At 56.1% G+C, this 24,356-nt stretch overlaps 1 protein-coding gene across 5 annotated transcripts in view; it reads right to left on the bottom strand.

Annotated features, from left to right (window-relative positions):
- Positions 1-10,549: 10,549 nt before the first annotated feature.
- Positions 10,550-24,356, bottom strand: part of HIVEP3 (HIVEP zinc finger 3) — a 517,135-nt gene continuing 503,328 nt past the window's right edge. For 4 of the 5 annotated variants that reach the window (XM_017541784.2, XM_037743190.1, XM_037743191.1 and 1 more), the window contains 3 exons: positions 22,266-22,352; positions 16,901-17,832; positions 10,550-15,318 (listed from right to left, as the gene is read on the bottom strand). In XM_017541784.2, the coding sequence (XP_017397273.1) occupies positions 14,503-15,318; positions 16,901-17,832; positions 22,266-22,352 (1,835 nt within the window). In that variant the 3' untranslated portion in view covers positions 10,550-14,502. The remainder of the gene's footprint in view (positions 15,319-16,900; positions 17,833-22,265; positions 22,353-24,356) is intronic. The other variant, XM_017541785.2, reaches the window with a different exon arrangement.

The raw sequence follows: 24,356 nt of genomic DNA, 5'->3' as shown, positions 1-24,356 counted from the left end.
ACAGCTCCAAAGAACTCCACGGTTTCTGAAACCAGGCTGCAAGGGCAAAAGGGGCAAGGCTGGGGGAGACATCCTGGGCAGGGCCCCTCCCACTGCCTCATTTTCCAGCTCTGGTAAGTGCATTCCCTGTGGGGAAAGGCAGCTCACAGCTCCGCAGTCTCGGGGTTGCCCTAAGGAGGCCCAGCCCAGTATGACCCTGCCTGGCGGGGCTTAGCTTGCCCCTCTCTCTACTTTGGTGTTGCTCATATGACTGGACGGTGCTGGGGAGCAGGTTTGTTGAACCCTTTCCCTCGTCCTTCCACCAGACAGTAACATTTGGATCCTCACTTGTAATTCCCCCAACAACCCCTGGGGGGCCCCCTTCTGCCGGCACCCACTTGATGGGTAAGGGAATGCAGGCTTAGAGAGGGACAAGCGGTGCGTCCGGAGCCCCATGGACCAGTCTACCACCAAAGGGCAGCGAGCCCGGACCCCTGCGGGTCACACGCTGCGGCTGCTCACTTGAGGGGACACATGCAGGTTCTGAAACCTTACAGCCTGGGTTCAAATCCTTGCTCTGCAGCTCACAAGCACCTCGCCCTCAAGCAAATCAGTGTCGGTGTCTCATTCCCTGCCTGGAACCTCCTCGTGCCTCAGTTTCCGCATCTGTAAAATGGTGATGCTAATAATACCTTCCTCGGGGTGGGTGTGCGACTTATGCGAGATAACTCACACCAAGTCCTTACAGCGGTGTCTGGCACATGCCCCCTCGGCAGATGGAGAAAATGAGGCTGAAAGAGAAGGCTCCCGCCCACCCCTCCCCCGGCCCCGGCGCAGAGATTCGCCCCCCGCCCCTGCCACGGGCCCCGCAGCCGGGCGGTTCCCCAGCAGCCTCTCCCTCTCGGGCCTGCTTTGGGAAATCCTCGGGCTGGGGGCCGAGCGCGAGCGACCGCGGCGGACCTGCAGGCGGCGGCACTCGGCCCGCCCTCGCCTCCCGACCAATTTTGGGCAAAGCGGCTGCAGCGGCGGCGCGCTACGTGCCGGCCGTGAGTCAGCGCGCAGGAATGCGCAGGACGCTTTGTTCCCCGCGCGGCGCACGAACGTGCTGGGACCCGGGCGCGGTGGGGCCTGACATCACCGCGCGGGCAGTTCGGCCACGTGCGCCCCCACCCCACCCCTGAGCCGCAGCCCCCAGCGCCTCGCCTCCCACTGGGGCCCGGCCCGGACTCCAGCAGTCCCTGGAGCTCCTGCCCCCTCCCTTGGTCTCCCTAAAGCGGGTCTGGTCTGAATGATCGCGGCTGTCCAAGCCCCTGCGTGGCTGGCAGAGAATCAGCAACTAAGGGGATGGCTGCCCAGGAGGAGGAGGGCAGCTGCCCGGGAAAGCCTAGTGGGAGGCACAGAGACCTCGAGTGGCCACAGCAAGACCTGACTGTGCCCTGGGGAGGCCGTGTGGGGCCCGTCGCCCCTTCTCCACATGGAAGCTGGTGTGGGAAGGAAGCGGGGGCAGGGTCCCCCAAGTCCTGCCTTCAGCTTGTGGGCTGTTTTCCCGAAGCCACTCTCCTCCCTCGGCCTGGGCCTGGGCCTGACCAGTGGGAAGTGGGATGACCCTGGCTGTCCTGCCCTTCTCCAGAGTCCTGGGCTGGGTAGCGAGGTCTGGAGCCCAGAAGTGCTTTGGAAAGAAGTGTAGCCACCTTGAGAAGTCTTGGCAAACTTTCACACGGAGGGCCTTTTGCGGGTGCCAGGCATCGTCAGGATCTGACCGGAGTAACCCTGAGCGCTGGGCATTGCTGGTGTGGAAATGCAGGCTCAGAGGAGGTGACACACGAGGACTGGCAGGGCAGTTAGGACCCAGGGGAGTTTGACTGGGCACCCTTTCTCCTGGATGGGTGAAGACTCTCCTCGTAGGACTCTGCCAATGGTCAGCCCTGGCAGAGGGAGCCGGGAGTCCTGAGGCTCCACTGCGGGCTACTCTGAGAGGGTGCAGAGGCCGCTGGAGTCAGGATCCCTCCTGTCCTGGGTGGCCTTGGGCACCACTTGCCTTTGGGTCCTCCCGTGACTGCTCTGTCTTGACACCAGGAATTCCATGTTAGCTTCCCCATCCTTGGGGTGCAGCAACTAAATGGCCAAGTCTGTGCTTAGGACCTACAGGGGCCTGTGCAGCCAGCGGGTTGCTGGGAGGTTCCTCTGAATGGGTTTTTTTTTTTTTTTTTTTTTGGAGACTGGGTCTTGATCTGTCACTCAGGCTGCTAAAGTGCAGTGGCGTGATCATGAATCATTGCAGCCTCTAACTCGAGCTGGAGCGGCTGGATGGGATTTTTTAAAATGCTTTCTTCCTTTCCGGTCATCTGCAAGATCCCTAACACCAGGGCATAGCAGCCCACAGTTCTGCCCAGTAAAGAGGGCTGGAACACGGGGGTCCCAGCTGGCCTGGAGGCCCTTTGCAGGAAGCCACCTTTGTCAGCCTCAGCCTTGGAGACTCTGCAATTGAGCAGGTCCTCACTGGGGTCCTTGCCAGCCCCTGACACTCAGCGTATTCTGGAACTCTGGCTTCTGTCCCTCTTAGGCTATATGTTCTATATGGGGGACAGGGATGTCCTCTAAAGAGGATGGCCTCTCTTTACACCAGGGCCTATCTTGCATGGCCTTGTTTCTACCTTCGTGTCTGTCCTCTCTTGGTACCCTGACATGGTCTCCACCCAGCCTCAGCTGCTCCGCGCAACATGACGGGCACTGGCAGAAGAGGCTGAAGCCCCCACATTGGCTCTGCCTGACTCCTCCCTGTGTGGTGGTCTCACCCACAGATAGCATGGCTGCACCTTGGGCAAGACTGATGCTGTAGGGGTTGGGGAGGCTGCTCTCCTGCCTGGGGCCAGAAGTTCCTGCGCTTCGCATGGTGCCTCTCATTCTGCTAGCAGTACTGAGGCCTCACTTGCAAACTCTCTGCAGGGTGTGAACTGTGCACAGGGCAGAGGCCACACAGCACAGTGGTTAGCTGCCAGGCTCTGAAGCCAGCCAGCTCTGGGACAGCACTTCTCTGCACCTCAGATTCTGTATCCATAAGGTGGGGGGCCAGTAGATGCAAGCATCTTGGAACACAGTGTTGAGTCAGTGCAAGTCCCCCTAGCCTACCCCTGAAGTGTTATAGTGATGTCCACATCGTTGTCACCGTCTCTCTTGACTGGAGTCAGTGACACCAGTCCTCCTTCTGTAGAACTCTGTGGCCATAGATTCTTCTGATTTCCCAGCAAGGAAGACTGCTTGGTATGGCCCCTCACAGCTCACACTGTAGCCTAGAGAGAGGCAGAGCCCTGCCACATAGCCTGGCTGGGGAGGCAGAGCCCGCCCTCTGCCTTGGGTTCAGAATGGTCTCTGAGCCCTTTTGACCTCCAAGTCTCAGAGACTCTGAGGACATAGGGTGACAGCAGAGACTGGAGCAAGCAAGTATCTGCACGTGCCTACCCCAACCCAACTACACAATTCCTGGCACTCACGGGCCCCGCCTTGGCCTGGCACGCCTGCTTGGGTTTCTGCCCGTGTGGTTTCCCCTTGGCCTTTCTATCACGTCCGCTGGCAGAACACCCCCAGCTGTCTACATTCCTGAGCCATGAAGACGGTCACCTTGGGGCCAGGCCAGGTTAGGGCGCCCACTGAGAGTGGAAGCGTGCGTGCTGGCCAGGATGTGCAGGGACACACCTCCAGGCACCTGCTTCTCCATGCTTGTGCATGGCTGTGCCCCTGTGTGTCCGCGTGTGCATAGGTCTGTGTGTGCATTGGCAGATATGTACACAGTGGGCACAGACAGCCATGTGGATGCACATGCGTGCCAGACAGCAGGGGCCTGTGCAGGAGGAAACATACACACTCCTGGGGCCCCCATGGGCCTGTGAGTAGGACCTCCACTCATGCATGATGTTGGGGCATGCATTTCCCATACCTGAGGGCCCTTGCATATGTGAGGGTTATGTATCCAGGTGTGGCCCTTCTCACAAGCTCACGGCCACAGGAGGAAGTTGGAGGAATTGAAAGAAGGGGGTCAGGATGAAATTAAACGCATAGAACCCATTTGCCCAGCTCAGCTGGAAGCTTCCCACATGTTCCCCTATTTACTCTCATTCCAATCCCTGGAGGGAGAAATGGGGGAGAAATGGCCCTCTCTGAGCTTCTCTGAGGTAAGGGTTAGGGTTATGGCTATTTGAGGCTCAGAGAGGGCTAGTCACTTGTCCAAGGTCACACAGCCTGTAAGTGGTGGAGCCACTGCCAACTCTGTGTCTACCTGACTCTAGAAGCTGTCAGTCAGGGAAAGGAGGCAGGGGAGCTGCTGTCAGGGCCTGAGAATAGCAGAGAGCTGTCCACTGCATAGACCAGGGCCCAGCACGTCCTGTGGAAGGTGAGAGCCCACCCAGGCTACGTGCACCCTGGACCCCACCTGCCACAGCGGGCTACTATTCTAATAAACGTGTGCTAGGCCCTGGTGTAAGTGCTTTGCATACAATAACTCCTCTAATTCTCTGTAATACCCTAGGAGGCCATTATTATTAATTATTATACTATGCATAACATTTATGCATAACATGTTGTAATTATCATTAGTAGACTATTATTATTCTCATTTTAGAGATGAAGAAACTGAGGCACAGCTAGGTAAAGTAACTTGCCTGAAGTCCCACAGCTAATTCCTGGCACACATGCAGCTTGGCTCCAGGGTCTGAGGGCAGCCCCCATACCTGCCACTCTGACTGGCATCTCCTTGTGTGTGAGGCCCCAGCCTCACCCCCATCTGGTGGGTGGTCTCCTACTCCATTCTACATGCAGGCCCAATGAAGTTGAGGGCTGGGTGCCCCAGCCCTTACCTCACAGATGGGGAAACTGAGGAAACTGTGTCTGTGCTGGTGTAGTGCCTAGGCCTTCAAAGGTGACTCCCAGTGCCCTGTCGAGTGCTGACTTTGTCTGTTTCTCACTTGCTATGGGACTTGAGACAAGTTCCCAGTTCCCAGCGAGAGCAGGTAGAAAGGGCTGCCCCTCAGTTTCCAGGTGGGGAGTCCTGAGAGGAGGCGGGGCAGGCCTGGCAGCAGGCACTGCGTGGGCAGGCTGGAGAAGGCGAGGCTGGGCCAGGGCTGAAGTCGAGGCTCAGGAGCCGGTTTTCCCAGGCTGTATCTGAGTAATCCTGTGTCTATATTTATCTCCTCCTTTCTTGGGTGAGTAAACAGAGCCTGATGCCAGCCAGCCCCGCTACCCTCCCCCCTGTGCCAGCACGTTCCCCTCACTTGTCGGGTGGCCCTGGAGAGCACCGCAGTCTTGCCCCTTAGCTCAGCTTGGCCTACGTAGGACACACAAGGATGCTCGAACCCAGTGGCTTCTGTGAGGAATCTAGCTGTCAGAGGCGGCCAGGGATACTCCAGTCTGGGCCGCTGCAGACGTGGGCCGTCATGGCCTTGGCCTGCAATGTTGGTGTACTGGAGGCCTGGGAAGCACCCCCCCACTCTCACCATTGGGGATCAAAGGGTCCTCTTATCTCAGCTATGTCAGACATGCCTTTCATTCCTGCATTCACACGTTGGTCTAGGTGTCCATCCCCCTTCCCTCCAGGATAGAAAATTCCAAGAGGAGGTCTGCATTGTCCAGAGGTCTAGAACACAGGCTCCAGAGTCAGATTGCTCCAAAGTTGGATCCTGGCACCCTGACCTTGAGCTAATAACCTCTTCATGACTCAGTTTCCCTGCTTGTTAAATGGGGCCAATATTTCTTATTTTCCGGGGATCGTATGAGCATTAGGTTAGAGGCATTATGAGCTGACAGTGGGATGGGCTGTGCTGGGGAGGGGCTGTCTGTCCCCACCTGCAGGCCACAGGGGACATACACACATGGCTCTCACAACAGGCACACACTAATGGATGCCCCTCATTTTGAGAGGAGCATGCAGCCTGAAACTAGGATGGATGAAATGGGCTCTAGGTTGGGAAGATCCCATAAGGTGGGAGTCAGATAGTAACTCTGCTGAGACCCTCTTCAGAGGTGAAGGGGCAGGTGGTCATTGTCCAGAGACCATGCAGCCTGGACCAGGCCTAGGCGTTGCCACCCCAGACCCCGGCCAGGATCACCAGGACTTGCAAGGCCCCTGTCGTGACTCTGGCCTCTGCCCTGGTAGTGCCACCTCCCTGAACTTGGAGTGGCCTGGGCCTGGTGCACGTGCATGGCAGCCCCATCTGCTTCCAGGCTGGATTAGGTAGAGTCCGAGGACGTGCCGGGCTGGCAGGCTCAGGGGCGGGGCGGGTGCTGGTGCTGGGGCTGCCCTATGCCAGCTCAGGCCTGGGCTGTGGCAAAGCCTTGTATGGCTCTGGCAGAGAGCTCGGCCGGCGGCACCCATTGGCTGGACTGGCACTCCCAGCTGGGGCTGCCCAGCCCCAAACCACGGGTAACTAGAGACACCAGGAGCTGGTGGATTAGCATGTCTGCCTGCCCGTCAGCCCATCCACCCCCAGGGCTGCTTTTCTCCTTTCCTAAAAAGGCAGAGCTGGGCAGGAAAGACGGGCAGTTGAACTCAGGCCTGGGGTCAAAGGAGGGATGGGTGGGGTGGTGCAGGTGGCTTTGTTGAGGGTTTGGGAATCCTACCTAGACCTGGCCTTGGGCCAAGCACTGGACATCAATATTCTCATCTGGAAAGGGAGCAGTAGGCAGTGAGGTCCCCTAAAGTCGGTGATGCCTGGAAATAACTGGGGAATATGTATGTTGGGGTCCCCCAGCCCCAACCCAGATTCCAGGGCTGCTGAGTAGCAAAGAGGCCCAGATTCTCTTTCCAAAGGAAGCTAATCATTTCCCAAATGTGGGGACCTGGTTTCAACTCCTGGCCCTGATGTTTTCAGGGAAGCAGTGTCATCACTCTGGCACCCTGACCTTGGGCAAATAACCTCTTTGTGACTCAATTTCCTTGCTTGTGAAATGGGGCCGATACTTCCTACCTTTCTGCTCTGGCATAGATGACGAGGTTCTGAGGTGTCTCCTCCCAGCGTCTCCCGAGCAGTGCCCATGATGAGTCCCACGCAGCACAGCCCGATCTGCACCCTCTTCACCTGCTCTCTGTCCTCCACCAGCCCTTCCTTCTTTCCTCTCATGCCCATCTCAGGCTGGCCCATCCCACCTACAGTGGCCCGCCCCCTGGAGTCTCCAGAACAGAGTGTGGTCTCCAGGTTCTGAGCCCACAGAGGACCCAGGCCTAAGGGTGAGGGTAGAATCTCCGAGTTCTGCAGCCCCAGCCAGACCTGGACTGGGACCCAGACAAAGCTTGGTGAAGGCCTCAGCAGCAGCCAACAGTGGCCACTGCCCTCTGAGGCTGGGGTTAAGGGGACAGGGGAGTGGTCCTGCTGCTGGCCAGGGTGTGATCCTGGGCTTTCTCCTTCATCTGTAAATGGGAGTGTGCGTCCTGCCCTAGTCCACTCCAAATGGGAAAGTGCTTCATGAACCTTAGAGAGCAGCCTGGGAGGCCTGCTGGCCATGATGCCTGAATGACTGGTGGGCCTTGGGCCTGTCGGCAGACAGTGCAGGAAAGAATTCATGGCCCTTTTCATGCTCTTGGCTACTGGAACCTAGGCCCTGGCATCTGCTGGTCACTCCTTGCACCTGTGGCCTCAGGCACAAGGACCTAACGTGGCTACCAGGCAGCCATGCTGACAAGTCAGGATGTTGGCTGCTGGAGAGAAGCGTCGGCTGGACCCTGGGTGGTCGCAGCTGATCAGTCTGAGACCCGGGGCTTCCCTGGAGCCTGAGTGTGAGATGGGAGGGGAGGGAAGACCTCAGGTTTCCTGAAGGACCTCATGGGAGTCAGACAAGGGTTTTCTAGTCCTCATACCACCCCTGCCCAGCTGCGTACCTTCGGCTGCTGGGGGCCCTTCTGTTTTCCTCTCTAAAAATGGGGATAGTGACTCTCATCTTGCCGGGTTGTTGTAAGGACTACAAATTGAGTGTGTCAAATGCTGGGCACTGGGCCTAGCACACGCTACGCTATTCTTCTTCTCCCTCTGTGGCTCTTGGGGGCTGTCCTTCCCCACTGGCCTAGACTGAGACGGGCCCTCCCCACTGCCCAAGGACGTGCTCCCCAGGCACCTGCTCCAACAATGGCTCTTTGTCCCATGATTTTAAAGCCAAATGCCACGTTTGCTCCCGGGGCCTCTTTGGGACTGTTATTTTTTTCACTTGCTCACTGTAAAAATCCAGCACCTTGGAGGCCAACACTGTCAGGCCCTCCCCCTCCCATCGCTGACATCTGCTCATCTCCTAGTCCAGTTCTGAGAAGTCCAAGCCTTGTATGATTATCATGAGGGCTGTTTCCAATTCTTCTCATTCTCCTCCATCAGGCATGACCATGTGACTTGCTTTCGCTGGCAAAATATGCATGGAAGGGATAGTTGTTTTCACGTAGAGCCAAAATACAGCCAGCTGTGAGTTACTTACCTGCTCTTGCCGAGGAAAAGGACATGGGCTGCCCAAGCACAGACCTCTTTGACATCTATGCCAGCTTTTTTTTTTTTTTTTGAGATGGAGTTTCGCTGTAGTTGCCAGTGGGAAGCGCTAAGTTCTGTACTTGCCTCGCGGGGTCATGGAAGCACAGGGATGAAGCCTCTATCCGCCTAGCTCTCTGACTGACTAGGATAAGCATCATTCCCCTGCCGACCCACACTGAACATACAGTGAGGGGAAGAAATACACTTCCCTTGCATTCAGCCACTGAGTGTCTGCGTTGCTAGTTTCTGCAGCGGACAGAACCCACCCTGACTGTTACGCTCTGGCTCACAGCCCAGATCGCCACTTAAGCCCTGTAATGCTCAGTGATGGCCTCACTTGCCACCAGCATAGCCCACTCAGCACCCTGCACGCTCACTTCCTGTCCCCTTCATCCCAGTGGTGATCTCTGTCATTGTACCTCAACCGCCCGTGCCTGTGGCCAACAGTCTTCATCCAACGAGTTAAGCCAATTCATAACATTTTCCTGTTTTCATCCAAGTGACCACTTGACCACTGGCCTTTCTCCTTATCAGCCAGGCCTGTTTGCTTCCTTCTCAGCTTGTGGGCTCAGTGGTCAGTGGCCTTACCTCTTCACTTGCCAGTGACTCACCTCCAGTGACTCACTGTCTTCGTGTCCCATGGCCTGGCTAAGCCCAGGCCACCTTCCCCATGCCCACAGCCAGCGGACGAGGGCTGCTGGAAAAACCACACTGCTGAGCAGAGGGCAGCCGGCCTGCGATGCCACACAGGTGCCTTCCCTGTTTCCCTGTGGGCTTCCGCCTGCTCCTTTCAAAGCTCATTCACACCTCCTCAAGTGTCTTTGATCTTTTCACGCTGCAACTTCCTCAGGTGATTTCACTCTATTTCTCACACGAAATCCATCTTCAAGAGTGTCCTCAGCTGGGCGTGGTGGCGCACACCTGTAATCCCAGCACTTTGGGAGGCCCAGGAAGATGGATTGCTTGAGGTCAGGAGTTCGAGACCAGCCTGGCCAACGTGGCGAAACCCCCATCTCTACTAAAAATACAAAAATTAGCTGGGCATGGTGGCACGTGCTTGTAATCCAAGCTACTGGGGGGCTGAGGCAGGAGAATTGCTTGAACTTGGGAGGTGGAGGTTGCAGTGAGCCAAGATTGTGCCACTGCGCTCCAGCCTGGGCAACAGAGTGAGACTCTGTCTCAAACAGTGTCCTCAACTTCCTGTCACCAAACAGACATGCTGACTGCATCTGCACTTCCTCCCTCCCTTCCTTTGGGCCACAGTGGGAGAGGAGTCTACATGTGCTCATTGTCTCCCCACCAGCCCATCACATACTTGGCTTCCTTTCCCTGTACCCCATACCCCCCTGAGACTGCCCCAGCTCTCCAGTCTCTAGCCCAGGCCCCTAGAAGGCGTCTGTGTCTGCTGCCTCCATTTCCCCACCTTGTCCTCACTCCTCAACCACCCCCATCCACCACGACCATTTATTCCACACTCAGCAGCATCTACGAAGGGCCCGCTATGTGCCAGGAATTGTACTAGTCCAGCTTTCCCAAAAGCCGCAACAATTAATCCCCCGATTGCTTTGAACAAACAGACCCTCTTAGGCTCTCAGCCTAAGTTAAGTTCATGTCCTAATGCCTGGAATCTGGAAATGTGACCTTATCAAGGCAGGGACTGGAGTGATGCGTGTATAAACCAAGAGCTGCCTACAGCCACCGGAAGCTAGGAGAGGCTCCTTCAGAGCCTCCAGAAGCAATCAGCTTTGCCAGCACCTTGACTTTGGAGTTCAGGCTTCCACAACTGTGAGGGAATAAATTTCTGTTGTTTAAACCACCTCATTTGTGGTGATTTGTCACCGCAGACTAGGGAACAAATACAGGCCCCAAACCACACGGTGCTGTATCTGCTGCTTCCTCGCGAGGTCTTCCCAGGGGCCGCAAGAGAGTCCTGGGCTGTGTGACTGTGGTCCAGTCACCCCCGCTCTCTTGGCCTGACTGCTCCACAGCAAAACGAGCACTTGGGATGCCGAGTGTCCTTCCAACTCTGACACCGTGGAACCCTCTAGAAAAACTATGAGCCAGGCAAGTAGGGCTATGTTGGGATTTTCAAATTTATTCCAACATGCTGTTTTTTTAAAAAATATCCTCAGGCTGAACACTCAGCCAGAGCTGTAATAAAGGCAATTATTATACTTGTAAAAACTTCTCATTCACAGTACAGATGTAATTTACAACAAAGGTCACACACATCGATACTGAGCATTTTTCCTTTTGTACGTCAGACTCTGTGCTTTAGACCTGCGTAGATTTTTTGTTTTTTTGTTTTTTCTTTTCACTGATATATACCATACCAACATTGCAAGATGCAAGTGTGGAAACCGGAGTTTAAATAAAATTACAGGCAAAACCACCCCATCCCAGTGCGGCTGCTGTACATATCTACAGTACAATTTTTGGAATGTATTGCCATTTAAGAACATAGAAACTCTCTACAGACAATTTCACGTACAGAATACATACACCTTTTAGAAAAAAAGGCAAATATTTATCTTACAGAGAGCATTGTAATTTACATTTGCCTGCACGATTCTTTTTTCTTTCTTTTTTTTAAATACTAGATTTAGTAAAGTGATCGTAAGTGCCGAAGCGGTTTTCTAATGGAAAGCAGACTGGATTCACAACACAGAAGCAGAATAGGTGGACCAGCCTTTCAGGAATGTCCTTCCCCTGGTCACACGGCAGCTTGGTCCCTAAGGACAGGTGCTCAGCCAGGACTTTTGCTTTAAGAAGGATTTGTCTGGAGAAAGGACTAGAGAGAAATCCAGTGCAGATGTGCTGCTCATGCCTCTTCAGAAGGACTGGGTGGGAATGGAGCAGGGGCTAGAGGAATCTGGAAGCTAATTCTTTTAGGCTTTTTCCAACAGAGGGAAGCAAAGGGACTTCTGGGTCTGGAAGTTGGAGGTGACAGTGCAGGCAGCTGGCTGCTGTCAGGCTCCTGGGGGTCGCAGGGGTTGAGGCCAGAGTGAGAGCCATAGGTGCGGGCGGGAGGGGCAGGCGTGTCCTCAGAGAGGAGTGGGGTTACTATGCAGAATGGTCCTGAGATTGCCAGGGGTGAAGGGCATCGTGGAGTGCAGGCCTGGGGGGCAAGGACTCACCAGCCGAAGGCGAGGTTTGGCTCTGAAACCTTGACCAGTTGGTTCCTCCCCCACTGCCCACACTCAAGGACCAGGGCTAGTACCAAGGAATGGCCACCTGGAGCATTTCAACAGAGCCCGCAGCAGGCATCTGTGCCAAGTCAGCCACTGCTTCCTCTGACGCTTCCCTCAACAGGTGCAGTGACATCACAGGCAAACAGGAAGCTCGGAAGTGACTGGGAGCAGGGAAGAAGGCCCAGGGGCGGGTATGCATGGGGCCAGCATCTTCTCCAAATCATGAAGGTGCACCTGTGGGCTGGGGGCTCTGTGCACAGAGGAGTGGGACTAGAGTCCAGAAGGGGGGTTAGAGCTGTGCCCAGGGACATATACGCAGGCTGGTGGCATTGGTGCTGTCACTCTGGGCACAGCATCAATATGGAGGCAGCCCTTTGGTGAGATTCTATTGGTGTATTTCCCCCCATCTTTTAGAAATAGTCTCCAGTGACTCTGGCCCCTGTGGCTTCCCTGCCTAAGCCCGGTGATGCCAGGACTCTGGCCTGCCGGCTGCACTGTTCATTGCTAGGCAGCCCATAGAAGAAACCTTGGGTGGGTGGGCTGTTTGAGTACAGGAAGAAAAATGCCCAGGGGAGCTGGAAGGCAGGGTGGGGTGGAGTGGTATGGGCCCCCCACCAAGGGCAGGGGCTAGTCCACCAGAGCCCCCAGTCTGCTGCTTTGTAGGTCTGGGGCAGGAAGAACTTGGCCAGGAAGATTTCTAACCTGGGCCGAAGCAATGCCCTTTATGCACCTCCCAGACCTCAGCCCTTGAAGCCTCCAATCCGTGGGCAGTCCCGTGGGTTAGGGCGGAAAGGCAGGGGTGGAGAACGCCCTGGCCTCCCAGGACTCGGAGGAGGAGTCACTCTCTGCTAGGCCACGACAGCAGTATGGACAGTGTGGTCCAGGCTGGGCTTGCTGCATCTCTTGGGGAGGATGAGAGCCCTGGTCTCTGAGTGAAGCCACCAGGAGCTACTGCCTAACCCCGACTCCCCAGAACCCTGGAGCACAGTGCACCCCCAGGGAGGCCCTGCCTTTTGTGTCACTTTTGTCTTAGCGCTGAGTGAGGCAAAGGAGAGTGAAGGTGTTCTGGCTGCAGGCTGGATGGTGGCTGGTTTGTCTGTCAAGTAGGGACCAAGCAGGGAAAGGCCACAAATTGGAAGAGGCAAGTACAGCCGGCACACGGAGCTCACAGCAGGGTCCCAACCCTCCCCACCTACTGTGTCCTGGACCCAAAGAGCTTCAACAGCTCAAGAGCCCCAGGATTCATACAGCCTGGCTGAGGACTGCAGGTTGGCCAGAGAGGTCCCTGCTCTGTATAGGGTGGCATCAAACCCAGCCTGCATGGGCCGTGACAGCTGTCCCTGTGCGGCCCTCCCTTGTGGAAAGTAAAGACAATCACTTTTGCAAGACTGGGAGAAAACTCACCTCTCCCAGTTGGGGCAAACTTGCTAGAGTTCAGGTTCCATAGTTCAATTTGGGATTTACATTTCTGGTCCTATGATTTTTCTTACAAAGCAGAGTTGTGCCCCAGGAAATGCAGGGCAGCTTTCTGAAGGTAGAGACGGGGATAAGGAAGAGGCACTGGCTTGCACTGATTGCTTCAGAGAAGAATTCCAATGACTTAGGACAATTCAAAAATCCTCTAGGTCAAGAGAATGAGGTGGCTGGGCAAACTATCAAATACCACACCCTCTCTCTTTTTCAAAAAGAGGTGTAAGACGACCAACAGGCCCAGGCCATGCCCAGCAGTCACAGTTCTGGGTATTTCCTTAGGGTAGTGGAGACAGGGGCAGAGGAAACAGTTCCCTGCAAACCTCTGCTGCAGAGCACTGGAAAAACCCAGCCCTGAGGGGAACAGGGTCCCTTGTACCCCAGGAACTAAGGTGAAACAAAACCCAAAACCCAGTCTCAGGAGCAGCCCCTAGGGCTTGGGGCCTGCCACTTCCGCCTTTGCGGGTAGTTTTAGAACAGAGGAAGCAACAGGAGAGTGAGGCCTCAGTCAGGGGCTCCAGAGCCAGGGACAGACAGTCAGGACTCCTTCCCCAGCCCAGGGGACCGGGGTGGGGAGCAGAAGGGAGTGTCGGGAGTGGGGATGCGTGGGTGGGGTGGCCTGCCCACCCATGGAGTGCCAGGATGGGCCTAGGACTCAGACTTCCAGAGTGTCCAGGAGCCCTTGGGGAGCCAACCCTCCTCCTTCTACCTGCTCCTATTCTTTTGTGTTGAAATCCTAGGAAAAGTAACATTTTATTTTCTTGCAAAAGAAAAAAAAAAAAGAAAAAGATTATTTTTTCAGGGCCTGCCTGCTGGGGCCTGGGTGGGTCATCCACCTGTGTTTGCACCCCTCTGCCTGGGGACACTGGTCTTTCTGCTGGCAGAGAGGGGTGGCCACGAGCTGGGCAGGGGTAAAGTGGAGATAAACAGAAACCTTGCTAGCATCTGTACACAGGAGTGCTTCCTTTTACATCTAATTCCATGTTGTTTAAAGTTTCCTTTTTCTCTACCCCTCAGTGCACCCCTTCCCCTCTGCCAGCCTCTGGGGTGGGTGGCTGCCAACCGTGGTGGGGAGGGTCAGGAGGTTCCACCCTCAGCCTTTTCCCAAAAGCATAAACTATTCATAGCCTCAGACTCCTCGTGGGTTTTTAAAAAGTGTATGTATGTGTTTTGTTTTGTTTCTTTTCAAGCAACAAAAGGTGTAGAAAAAGGCACAGGTAACTGCATACATGAGAAGGTACAACAGACGGGGCCGTGAGAGCTCCTGGACGGAGGGCCAGATGGGGCCGAGGGAGCGGATGACTTGAGGAACGTGGCTGGAAACGTCTGGACACTGGAAGTCAGATGCTGAAGCGGCTGGAGAGAGGCTAAGCGTTGGGGGGGCCCCTGTCCTCAGGCCGATGTGGAGGTGCCCTGGGCTCCCCACTTCCTGAGGGCTCAGGGGAGTCCTGCCGGGTCCTGGGTTCCCCAGAGAGGTTCCTCCTCCGGGCTGGGAAGCGGGCAGAGGCCTCCGCCAGGCAGCCCATGGAACTGCTGCGGTCCAGTGGCGGGGTGGCAGAGGCCTCGGGGTTGGCCGGTGCATGTGGGGACTCCAAGCGGGGGCTCCAGGACTGCACTGCCCAGCGGCCCTGGGGCGGCCGGGGCAAGGTGTCAGGAGGGGTGCAAGGGCTGTGCGTGGGTGTGGGCTCTGCGGGTGCCTCGGCCCCTTGGGGCGTCCAGTCAGGAGGCCTGCCCGGGCCTCCGCCGGTCCTTTCCCTCTCCTTGGGGTAGTCCCTGCCCTCCAGCTCCGAGGAGAGCGTGAATTTGGAGACCTTAGCCACAGGTGACACGGAGGCTGACGAGCTCTCGGTAGGACTCCAGCGGCCTCGCTCCTGGGCCTCCCGGGCCCCTGTCAGGTCACTGCCACCCCCGGAGAAGCCACTGACCCAGGCTGTGGTGGGCCCTGGCAGCAGGGTGGGGTGGGCTCCTGGCCGGGCCTGCACCATTTGGATCCCACCGATGGGAATCAAGGGACACGGGGCGCGGGTCAAGTGCTGGGAGTGCAGAGGCAGGTGGCTGAAGATGTTCTCCTCTGTCCGGGCCGGGATGTGGCCATGGAAGTCATGGGGGGCGGAGAAGGGTCGGGAGGAGAGAGGATGAGCAGGGCCGGGTGAGCAGGAGGGACTTCGGGACGCGGCCTTCTGCTGGGGCAGAAAACAAGACAAGGTGAGGTGAAGGTCACGTGCTGGAGACGTGGGGAGCTGACGCCTGGAAGTGGGAGAGGGACTCGCCCAAGATCACAGAGCAAGTCCAGAGTCCCAGCTGAGCTGGGCCCAAAACCAAATTCCTGACTCCCTGCCCACTGATGCCAAGCCAGCTGCTGTCTCTGGAATGCGCCATGTCCGGCTCTACAGTGACCATGGGCACACTCAGGCCCCATGGACTCCATTTCTCTGGCCAGCATACCTGTCTTCAAAGGAGGGGGTACTTGAGCAAGGTGGGCCCTGCTATCACCCATGAGTGAGGTGGGCCCTGCTGTCACCCATGAGTGTGGCCTCTATGTGGGTCTGGTGCCTCTTCTATTTGTAAAATGGTCTTCACTCAGCTTCACCCTTGGACATGAGTTCCTACCTGAGGCTCTTGACTTTGTGCTGCCCCCAGGAATTTGAATGTGACCCTAAAATTAAAAATCAAGGAAAGATTCCTAGATCAGTATCCCTTTGGAGTGACAGGGCTGGGTCACAGCAACATGGGGACAGAGAAGGTGTCGGAAGGTGAAGGTCAGCTGACAATGATGGTGCTGTCTGCGGTGGGGTCATGGCAGCTGAGAGGACAGGGATGGTGGCCGTGCTGATGGGTGGCATCAGGGGTGTGTTGGTGCAGTGGTGACGGTGGTGCTGCTGGCCATGGGGACAGTGCTGATGGTTGACAGGGATGGTACTGGCTGTGGTGCCTCGAAGGGCATTGGTGACAGTGATGCTGGAGATGGCGATGGTTTTGTTTAAGTTCTGTCATCTTCTCAAAGAACACAGGCAGATGGGGATGGGTGGGGGGGTGGGAAATTGCACGAGTATTTACACCCACATCCAAGGCCACACCCCTTGCAAGTGATATGATATAGTTTGGATATCTGTCCCTGCCAGAATCCCGTATTGAACTGTAATCCCCAATGTTGGAGGTGGGGCCTGGTGGGAGGTGTTTGGGTCATGGAGACTGATCCCTCATGGCCTGATTATGGTCCTCCAGGGAGCGAGTGAGTTCTCGTGAGATCTGGCATTTTGAGTGTGTGGCGCCCCCCACCCCCCACACTCTGTCTTGCTCCCACTCTGCCATGTGAGATGCCTGTTCCTGCTTCACCTTCCACCGTGAGTAAAGGCTGCTTGAGGCCTCCCCAGAAGCCGAGCAGATGCTGGCACCATGCTTCCTGTACGGCCTGAGAACTGTGAGCCCATTAACCCTCTTTTCATTATAAATTACCCAGTCTCAGGTACTCATTTATAGCAATACAGGAATGGACTAATACGTGGTAGAACCCAGATCCCATGAACGCCAGAGTCCATGCTCTCTGCTTCTGAGGCTAAAATGAAGTTTAATAAGCCAGCTGATTTAGGGCACCCAGCATGGTGCCTGGCACAGTAGGTGCCTAATAAATTTTTGCTAAATTATTATTAACTACTGAGCTGGCGGAGCTGTTTAGTTCCAGGTGTGATACCCAGGAGGGGGTGAACTTGCAACCCCTGCACCCACAGGAGAGAAGTGGCCCAGCCACCAGGGGCAGGAACTCACCCACGGGGAGGCGCAGGTCTCTGGACTTCTGCTGAGGAGCTTGTGAGGTAGAGGCGCGGGCGGGAAGAGAACCCGTGGGGCCAGCCCCAAGCCTGAGCCATGCTCGCCCATGGAGGGGCTGCCCGGCCCAGCCAAGGCCCACTTTCCTGGCAGCACTGACCGTGGTGGTGACTCGGCCTGACCTGGAGACCATCTCCGGGTGGGCGAGTGTCTGGGGAGGCCCGGGTTGGTGGTACCCTCGAGTCTGGGGAGCACATGTGCTCCAAGGGGCAGTTCTCTTCCCAGGGGGTGGGGGGTGAGAGGAGATAGCTCAAGTCTTGGAGATCCACAAGGGAGCGGGCCCAGGCCCCTTCCTGGGTCCATGTGCAGGCCAGGTGGGCTCGGGGCTGAGGCCTGTGGTTCTCGGGCCGGGGAGCATTGCTGGGGAGACGAGTCGTTTTTGGTTAGTGAGTGTTTGCGGGCTAGTGGTGGGTGGCCTACATCTTTGCTTGGGGACCACGGTCTTCTTGGGGACACAGGCTTGGAGCTCAGGGCTGAGCCTGTGTCTTTCTCCACAGAGCCCATGACGGCTGGTCCCAGCCGGGGGAGGCACAAGATGCTCTGGCTGGACGTGGAGCAGCTGCTGGCTGTCAGGCGCTCAGCTTCCGAGACGGAGCTGCCTCGTGTAGCCTCTGTACCAGAGGCAGGGGCATCTGGGGGCTGAGGGCCCAAGATGGGTGAGGAGTCTGCCCGCAGTGCGTGTGGCTGGCCAGGCGGGGGCGCCTCTGAGGATGGTCTGGACAGCTCCTCCTGGCTGTCGTCCTCATCCTCATCCTCGTCTTCATCCAGGTCTGAGTCTGAGTCTGAGTCCTCCAGGTCTGAAAACTGATGCTCCTCCACAGCCTCTGAGCCCTCTCGCCCTTCTGAGTCCTGGAACACATCGTCACTGGTTCCTGAGGGCAAACACAGAAGACCCAAGGTCACCATTAAGCCTTGGCCCCACTGGCCCCATGGCTGCTCCTCTCTGAGCCCCAGTTTCCTTGCCTGCCACCTGGGCATGATAGCCATGGCAAGGGCACAAGATTGTTGTGACAACCAAGAAACATAATAGATATGGGAGCACATTATGAATAACAATAGTGAACAATAATTCCCTTATGCCTAGAATGTGCAATGTTCAGCTCCAAGGGCTTTAGGTATATTTATCCATTTAGACCTCAAGGCATCCTGTGAAGCTGGTACTGTTCTTATCATCATGTTACAGATGAGGAAACCGAGGTAAGAGAGAGTAAGTAACTTGCCCAAGGAAGACAGTAGCAGGGCTGGGATTGAGCATAACAAAGAAGACAGTCTTCGTTTGTTTCTTTGTTTTCTGTTTTTTTCCACTAGCATCTCAGTGCTGGCTTCACCATGGGCGAGTTACCCCACTTTGCTGTGCTGGTCTGCCCCTTTGTTAAATGAATGTGATGGTCTCACCTCACAGGGTTTTCTAGGAGGAGTAAAAGGAAGGCCTTGCACACAGCAAGGGTTTAGAAATGATTACAGCTACCATATCAATCCATTCCTGATGAAATCTATTATTCCAGGGCAGCGCAGTCACACTGGCTGGTCCAGCAGCACAGAGCCACCCATGGTCAGTCTAAACACACATCTGCCATAGTGACCAGGCTCCCGCTGGCTGGTACCATGGCACCTGGCAGGTGGCAGACTCTGACCTCTGTGGGCGGTTTGGCTAATCTGGCCTCCAGCTGCAGAGCAGGTCCCCATCCCAGCCACACTCTTATCTGAGGACCCACTGCCCTTTTGAAGTCTAGGTTGCTCCCGGCTGCAGGGTTTGGGGCTCTGAAATTCTAGCCTCCTGGTCTGCTTCCTCTGGGATGGCCCCAACCAGCCGGCTCACCTCTAATATGTCAGGGGTCTAGTTTGGGTACCTCTGAAATGGCCAGCAATCCAGACGCTGGGGAGAGCTCTGCGAAAATCTGGTCTGCTCGCTGGCCCACCACTAAACTGTCGGAACCTGTTTCTGGTCTGCAGAGTGAGGTTGCTGCAGGTGGGCTGAGCCGGCCAGCCCCGTCACTCACACGTCAGTCCTGTACCCACTGCTGACCAGGAGGGCTGGCACAGAAGCTGACCCAGGCCGGTGGGGCAGCCAGGCTTTGGCTCTCCACCATGCCCAGCTGCCTAGGGGCCAGAAAGCCTGGCACTAGTGCTTCCAAGTCACTCAGCACGCAGCAGTCAGATGTCCGAAGTGGACAAAAGTGGGCATTCAGTCGGATGTAGGTCAAAAACTATGGGGCGGAGCTGGGGCTGGCAGGCAGAGGGAGGGCCCCGAGGCTAGAGGCAGGGTGATGAAAGCAGAGGCGGAATGACGGATTAGGATGAGAGCAGGGCTGGGGATGGGGGTGAACTTCGAAGTTATGCCCCAGGCATTGACTTCCCTTGCCTAGGACTTTGGCAGGGGCCGGCTTCAGCACCAGGACACCTGGTCCTGCCCCTCATTTACATACAGCAAAATCCAGGCACAGATGACCCAGTGAGAGCTGGTGGCTGAGTCGGAACTAAGGTTTACAGCCCTTGAATTATTACACTGGCAGTTTAAAAATGATATGCTACTCCAAGAAGCAGGGAGGGATTGGGTCTGAATCCCAGCACCACTACTTCCTTGTTGTGTGATGTTGGATATTTTACTTTCTCTGTGTCTGGTTTCCTCATCTGTAAACTGGGTAGCAATAAAAGCACCCTAGGAAGATGCTGAGAGGACTGTGGGGGCCTGGCACACAGTAAGTGCCCATTAAACTTCAGCTCCTGTCATCCTGTGATCCCTGCCTCCCTAGTGTCAGCAGGCAGGCAGCTGGGGTGGCATTGTCAGCATTTTGCAGATGAAGGTCACGGGTAGTGTTAGGAGTGGGGGAGAGTCAGGACCAGCGTCTCCTGATGTCCAGCAGGGGGGCTCCTCAAGACCCTCCTTACTAACGTGGAAGTTCAGGCGCAGTGGGGGTAGTGGCCTGTCCTGGGCACTCAGTGCAGGAATGCTGGAAGCCAAGAGTCCCCTGCTCGGCTCAGGCTCAGAGTTGGCCGGGCCCTCCACATGTGGGTTCCTGCAGGGCTCTGGGGAATGCCCCTGGCTGGGCGGCCCCTTCCCAGGGCCCTTGCTGGAGCGGCCCCGCCCCTGCTGGGATCGAGGCCAAGGCTCCACAAATGAGAAAGCTGAGCGCGCGGCGGGAGCCGCTGGAAGAGGCCACACGGTGGCGCTGGCGCCAAGCCTGGGCAGCCCCGGGGGCGGGGCCGGGGCGCCTCGCTCTTTCCAGGCTGTCCTCCCACGCGCCACCTCGCGTCCCACAGACACGAGCTCCTCCTGCCGCTCCCCCCGGCATCTGCCTTGTCGCGGGAAGTGGCAACTCCATCCTTCAGTCTCTTGGGCTGTAAACCTTGGAGACCTCCTTGGCTCCTTTTCGTCCTCACCCCTCCCCTCTGCTCCATATGGGGTCAGCTGAGCCTGTGGGCTCTCCTTCCAGAGCCCACCCAGAATCCCGCCGCTTCTCCACCTCCTGAGCATACCCGGCTTCCCCGCGCCCCCGGCACAGGCCAGAGGACGCCCTGCCTCCCTCCCCTACTCCCGGACACCCCCGTGCCCCTCAACCCCCAGGCTCCAGCTCTCACTGAACTGTCTGTCCCCCGCGCCCTGCGGGTTCCAGCACGTGGGCCAAGAGCCTGCTGCTGTCTCTGGGGAAGAGCTCCTGCCTGACCCCACGTGGCTCCTGACCCCACGTGGCTCCTGACCCCACGTGGCTCCTGACCCCACGTGGCTCCTGACCCCACGTGGCTCCTGACCCCACGTGGCTCCTGACCCCGGTTCCTCCGCGTGGGTTCTCTGCTCACACCGCCGTCTAATCACAGCGGCCCTCCCCGCGTGCCCCAGCCCTCACTTGGCTCCTCTGCTTTCTCTTCGGCTTCACAGGCAGGGCCCTGCTCTACTCCACCCTCGCTCCTTGCCCAGCTTTGTTCCTTCCTTGTTTTATTTACTGCGGAATCTCCAGCACCCAGAACAGAGCCCGGCACAGTGACTGTGCCCAGTAATTACTTCTGGAATGAATGCACGGATTTCGTCCTCAAAAACGTGGCTCTCAGCATCCTTGTTCTCCGTGCTGGGAAAATGAGGCTGGGGTGGGGCAGGGACCTGGAGGGAGGACTCTGGCTTAGGCTCAGGCTCCCCTGGTCAGGCCCACCAGGCAGTGGGGTGGCATGCAGCCAGGGTTTTTGTGTGACCTTGGGCTATTTTTACCTGCTGGAGCTTTACCTTCCCTGCCTTAACATGCGTGACACAGTTTCTGCCACCTGTTATGAGGACTCAATGAGACAACATATGTATATGGCCCAGTGTATCCTTAAGCATAGTGAAGCCACATTCTAGCTGTGGGGGGAACAGCCCCAAGTTCACCGTGTTCTGTTCCATAAGAGTGACTTATTCCACTTAAAGGGAAATGTGACTTAACTCTGTTTTGTAAGACCACAAATACATCCCCAAATCGGAAAAACAAAAACGGAACAACACACACACGTGCGTGAATACACACTCTTGTCTGTCACACTCTAAGTCCTGGGGCTGATTTCAGGGAATCAGCAGGATTCCTGCTGTGCTTGGTGCTGGAGAAATGGCTCCAGCCTCCCCCTGCTGGAGGGCCCTGTCCACCACAAAGCCCCTCTGGCCTCCTGCCTGACTGCTGAGGCCGGGCAGTGCCCAGCCAGACCCGCTGCCTTCGACTGCTCTGCCTTGTCTCCTCAGAGACTGACTCTAAGTGGCCTCCTGAGGATTGACCACCACAGCTGGGGTGTGTAGAGGGAACAAGCGGCTGAGGTCTGCTGTGGGCTCTCTTGAAATTCTCCTAGCTCCAAAAGGCCCATGGGTCAGGCCCATGCCAGAGTGTGAAGGCAGGAGTGTGGGTGTGGGGCTTTGGAGAATATGTGTCCCATAGCGTCGCTGGGAGGGGCTGCTGGGATACTTTAGGGCATACATTGACGACCTGCTTGACACATAGCGGGCACTCAATCAGTGTTGACTGTAAGTACTCTCGTGTGCATTTATTCAGTAAACATTCACTGAGCACCCATGGGTGCCAGGTGCCCCACCTGCATGACAGATGGTAATGCATGATAGCTAGGGCTGCACAGCACACCCTATGGCATGTGCGGAGTGGGCTCCATCATTCAGGGAATTTACCCTTTGTATCTGATAGTTGGGAGAACTGAAGGGGAAGGCATGGGAGGGAGAGAGGGGAGGAGGAGGAATGGGGCAAAGTGGACAGAAAGGAAGCAGGGGAGGCAAGGAGGAAAGGCGAAGGGAAGGTGGACGAGGGGAAGAGGGATGGAGGAGGTTGGAAATGTTTACCTTCTTCGGCTTCCAGCTCCTCCAGCACCCCTGTCTCTTGGCACTTTTTGCTGTGGGCCTTCGACTTCATGTGCTTAGTCAGATTCCCTGGAAAGAAACGAGAACAGACTTAGGCTCTGTAGTGGGGCAAGAGGCCAGGGCGGACCCAGGGCTTATGGAGGTAGCACCTGGCCGGCAGGCCGAGGTTTCTCAGACTAGTCAAGGCCCTGCAGGCTGCAGGGGCTGGGCAGCAGCTGGGACATCCCTCTGCCCTGGTGCTCAGGCCAAGTGTAGCCACAGCTGCTGTTCAGGGCAGTGCACAGGAGCTAGGTGGGGTGGGCGTGGGGCTGTGAGGAGACAGAGAGTATAATGAGGAAGTGGGATGCTGGTTAAAAAACAAACAAAAAAGAAATTAAAAGACAACTCAAGTGCAACAGGCTTTTCTGGCTTCTGATTTAAGTCTGGCCCTAGGAGCTGGTGACACTCATCAGGCGGGACTATTGGCCATCTCAGGTGTGGGAGTATCCCATTGACCGGCGTGGCGGGTGAGGACTCAGCATGTCTTTCTGGCTGAGGACACATCTAGGGCAACCCACAGGGCAGAATTCTAAAGTCTAGGTAGAGAAACCAGGGCAAATTTAGTATTAGGCCTGGGGACAGGACAGAAGGTGAGAATAGGGAAGTCTACTGGCCAGGGACTCGGGAGCCACAGGGCTGGGGGCCAAGCTTGGTTTCCGTAGAGAAGTCCCCTTTCTGGGCCTCAGTTTCCCCAGGCCAATCTGCAGTACAGACACAGGACCAGGGTGGTTCAGGGAAGTCCCAGGCAAGGCTTTGTCCTGCTCGATGCCTACAAAGCCCTTAGAGGGGAGGTTGTCTTTGCCCTGGTTATAGGTCCAGCCCACAAGCCGAAGAGCAGAGGCAGCAGCTCTGTGGCATCAGGGAACAGTATCAACAGCTTCAGTTCCCCCACAGGTGCGCAACATTTCATAGGCCACACAGCTCTGTGAACAGGAGTGTTCTAGGAAGGACAGGCAGAGCATCCCAGCCTACCCCAGAACACAGGCCACACGCCTCAGGATATTCCTTTGGGCCCGGCAGCTACTCCCAGGCTATGATGTGCTCACTGCTGCCTTGGGGATGGCTATATTTCCATATGGTCATAACATCGTAAGTCATAAGTTCCCTGAGTCAGGTGCTCTGTCCCGTTAATCTAATTAATTAGTAAGTTTGAATGGATGGATGGAGGAGAGAAGAATGGAAAGAGGGAAGCCTCTGGGAGTGGGTGAATAGAGCGATTGATGGATAAAGGAAATATAAAGAGAATGAAGAACAGGAAAAGGATAGACAGAGGGATGGAACATTAGATGAGCAGATAAGGAGACGAACAGACAGATGGAGGATGGTGAGCAGATGAAAATAAATGGAAGGACAGAGGGAGAATGGGTCAGTGAACAGATAGGTTGATGGAGAGCTGGATGGGAGGACAGAGACATGGATGGATGAAGAATGAAGAATGACCGGTTGGATGGGTGAATGGACATGCACTTTTATGTGCATGGGAGTACAGACAGCAGGATGCAAGAATGGGAAGTTGGATGGGTGGGAGGACAAATGGGAGAATGGTAGGAACAAATAGGATGAGAAGATAAATGAACAGGAAAGATATTAGATGAGAGGGATGGATGGACGGGTGACCAGGGAGAGGGCCCAACGGATGAACCAAAGGGTGCTTGTTAATCATTCTGAGAATTAGAAGAAATCTTCAGGGTTTTCCTAAGAGGTTGATGGGGGAACCTTAAGCTGGGATTCCCTGAGGTGTTCAAGTCAAGGGCAGCAGGGATACAAGGGGAGCTCTTTCCTCTTTCTTTACCTTTCTTTACTTTTCCTCTTTTCTTTACCTAGTTCAATTTGGGTTTTTCTTCTACAGCCGGAAATAAACCTGCATGTTCTACTCCTGGCCATAGTGGGAGCAAAGCCATAATTTCCAGAGTCATCTTGTAGCCAGAAGGTCCCCAGAGGTCCCTATCCAACCTTGTGGACCTCTGCCCTCATTATCATGAGCTGGAGTAGGACAGTCAAGCGGTGGGAAAAGGCAGCTGTGGTCTTCCGTGG

This window comes from Cebus imitator, unplaced genomic scaffold, assembly GCF_001604975.1.
Source record: "Cebus imitator isolate Cc_AM_T3 unplaced genomic scaffold, Cebus_imitator-1.0 Scaffold136, whole genome shotgun sequence".
Classification (NCBI taxonomy): domain Eukaryota; kingdom Metazoa; phylum Chordata; class Mammalia; order Primates; family Cebidae; genus Cebus; species Cebus imitator.
Note: the sequence above shows the minus strand (reverse complement) of the source record. Positions and strands in the feature narration are given on the sequence as shown.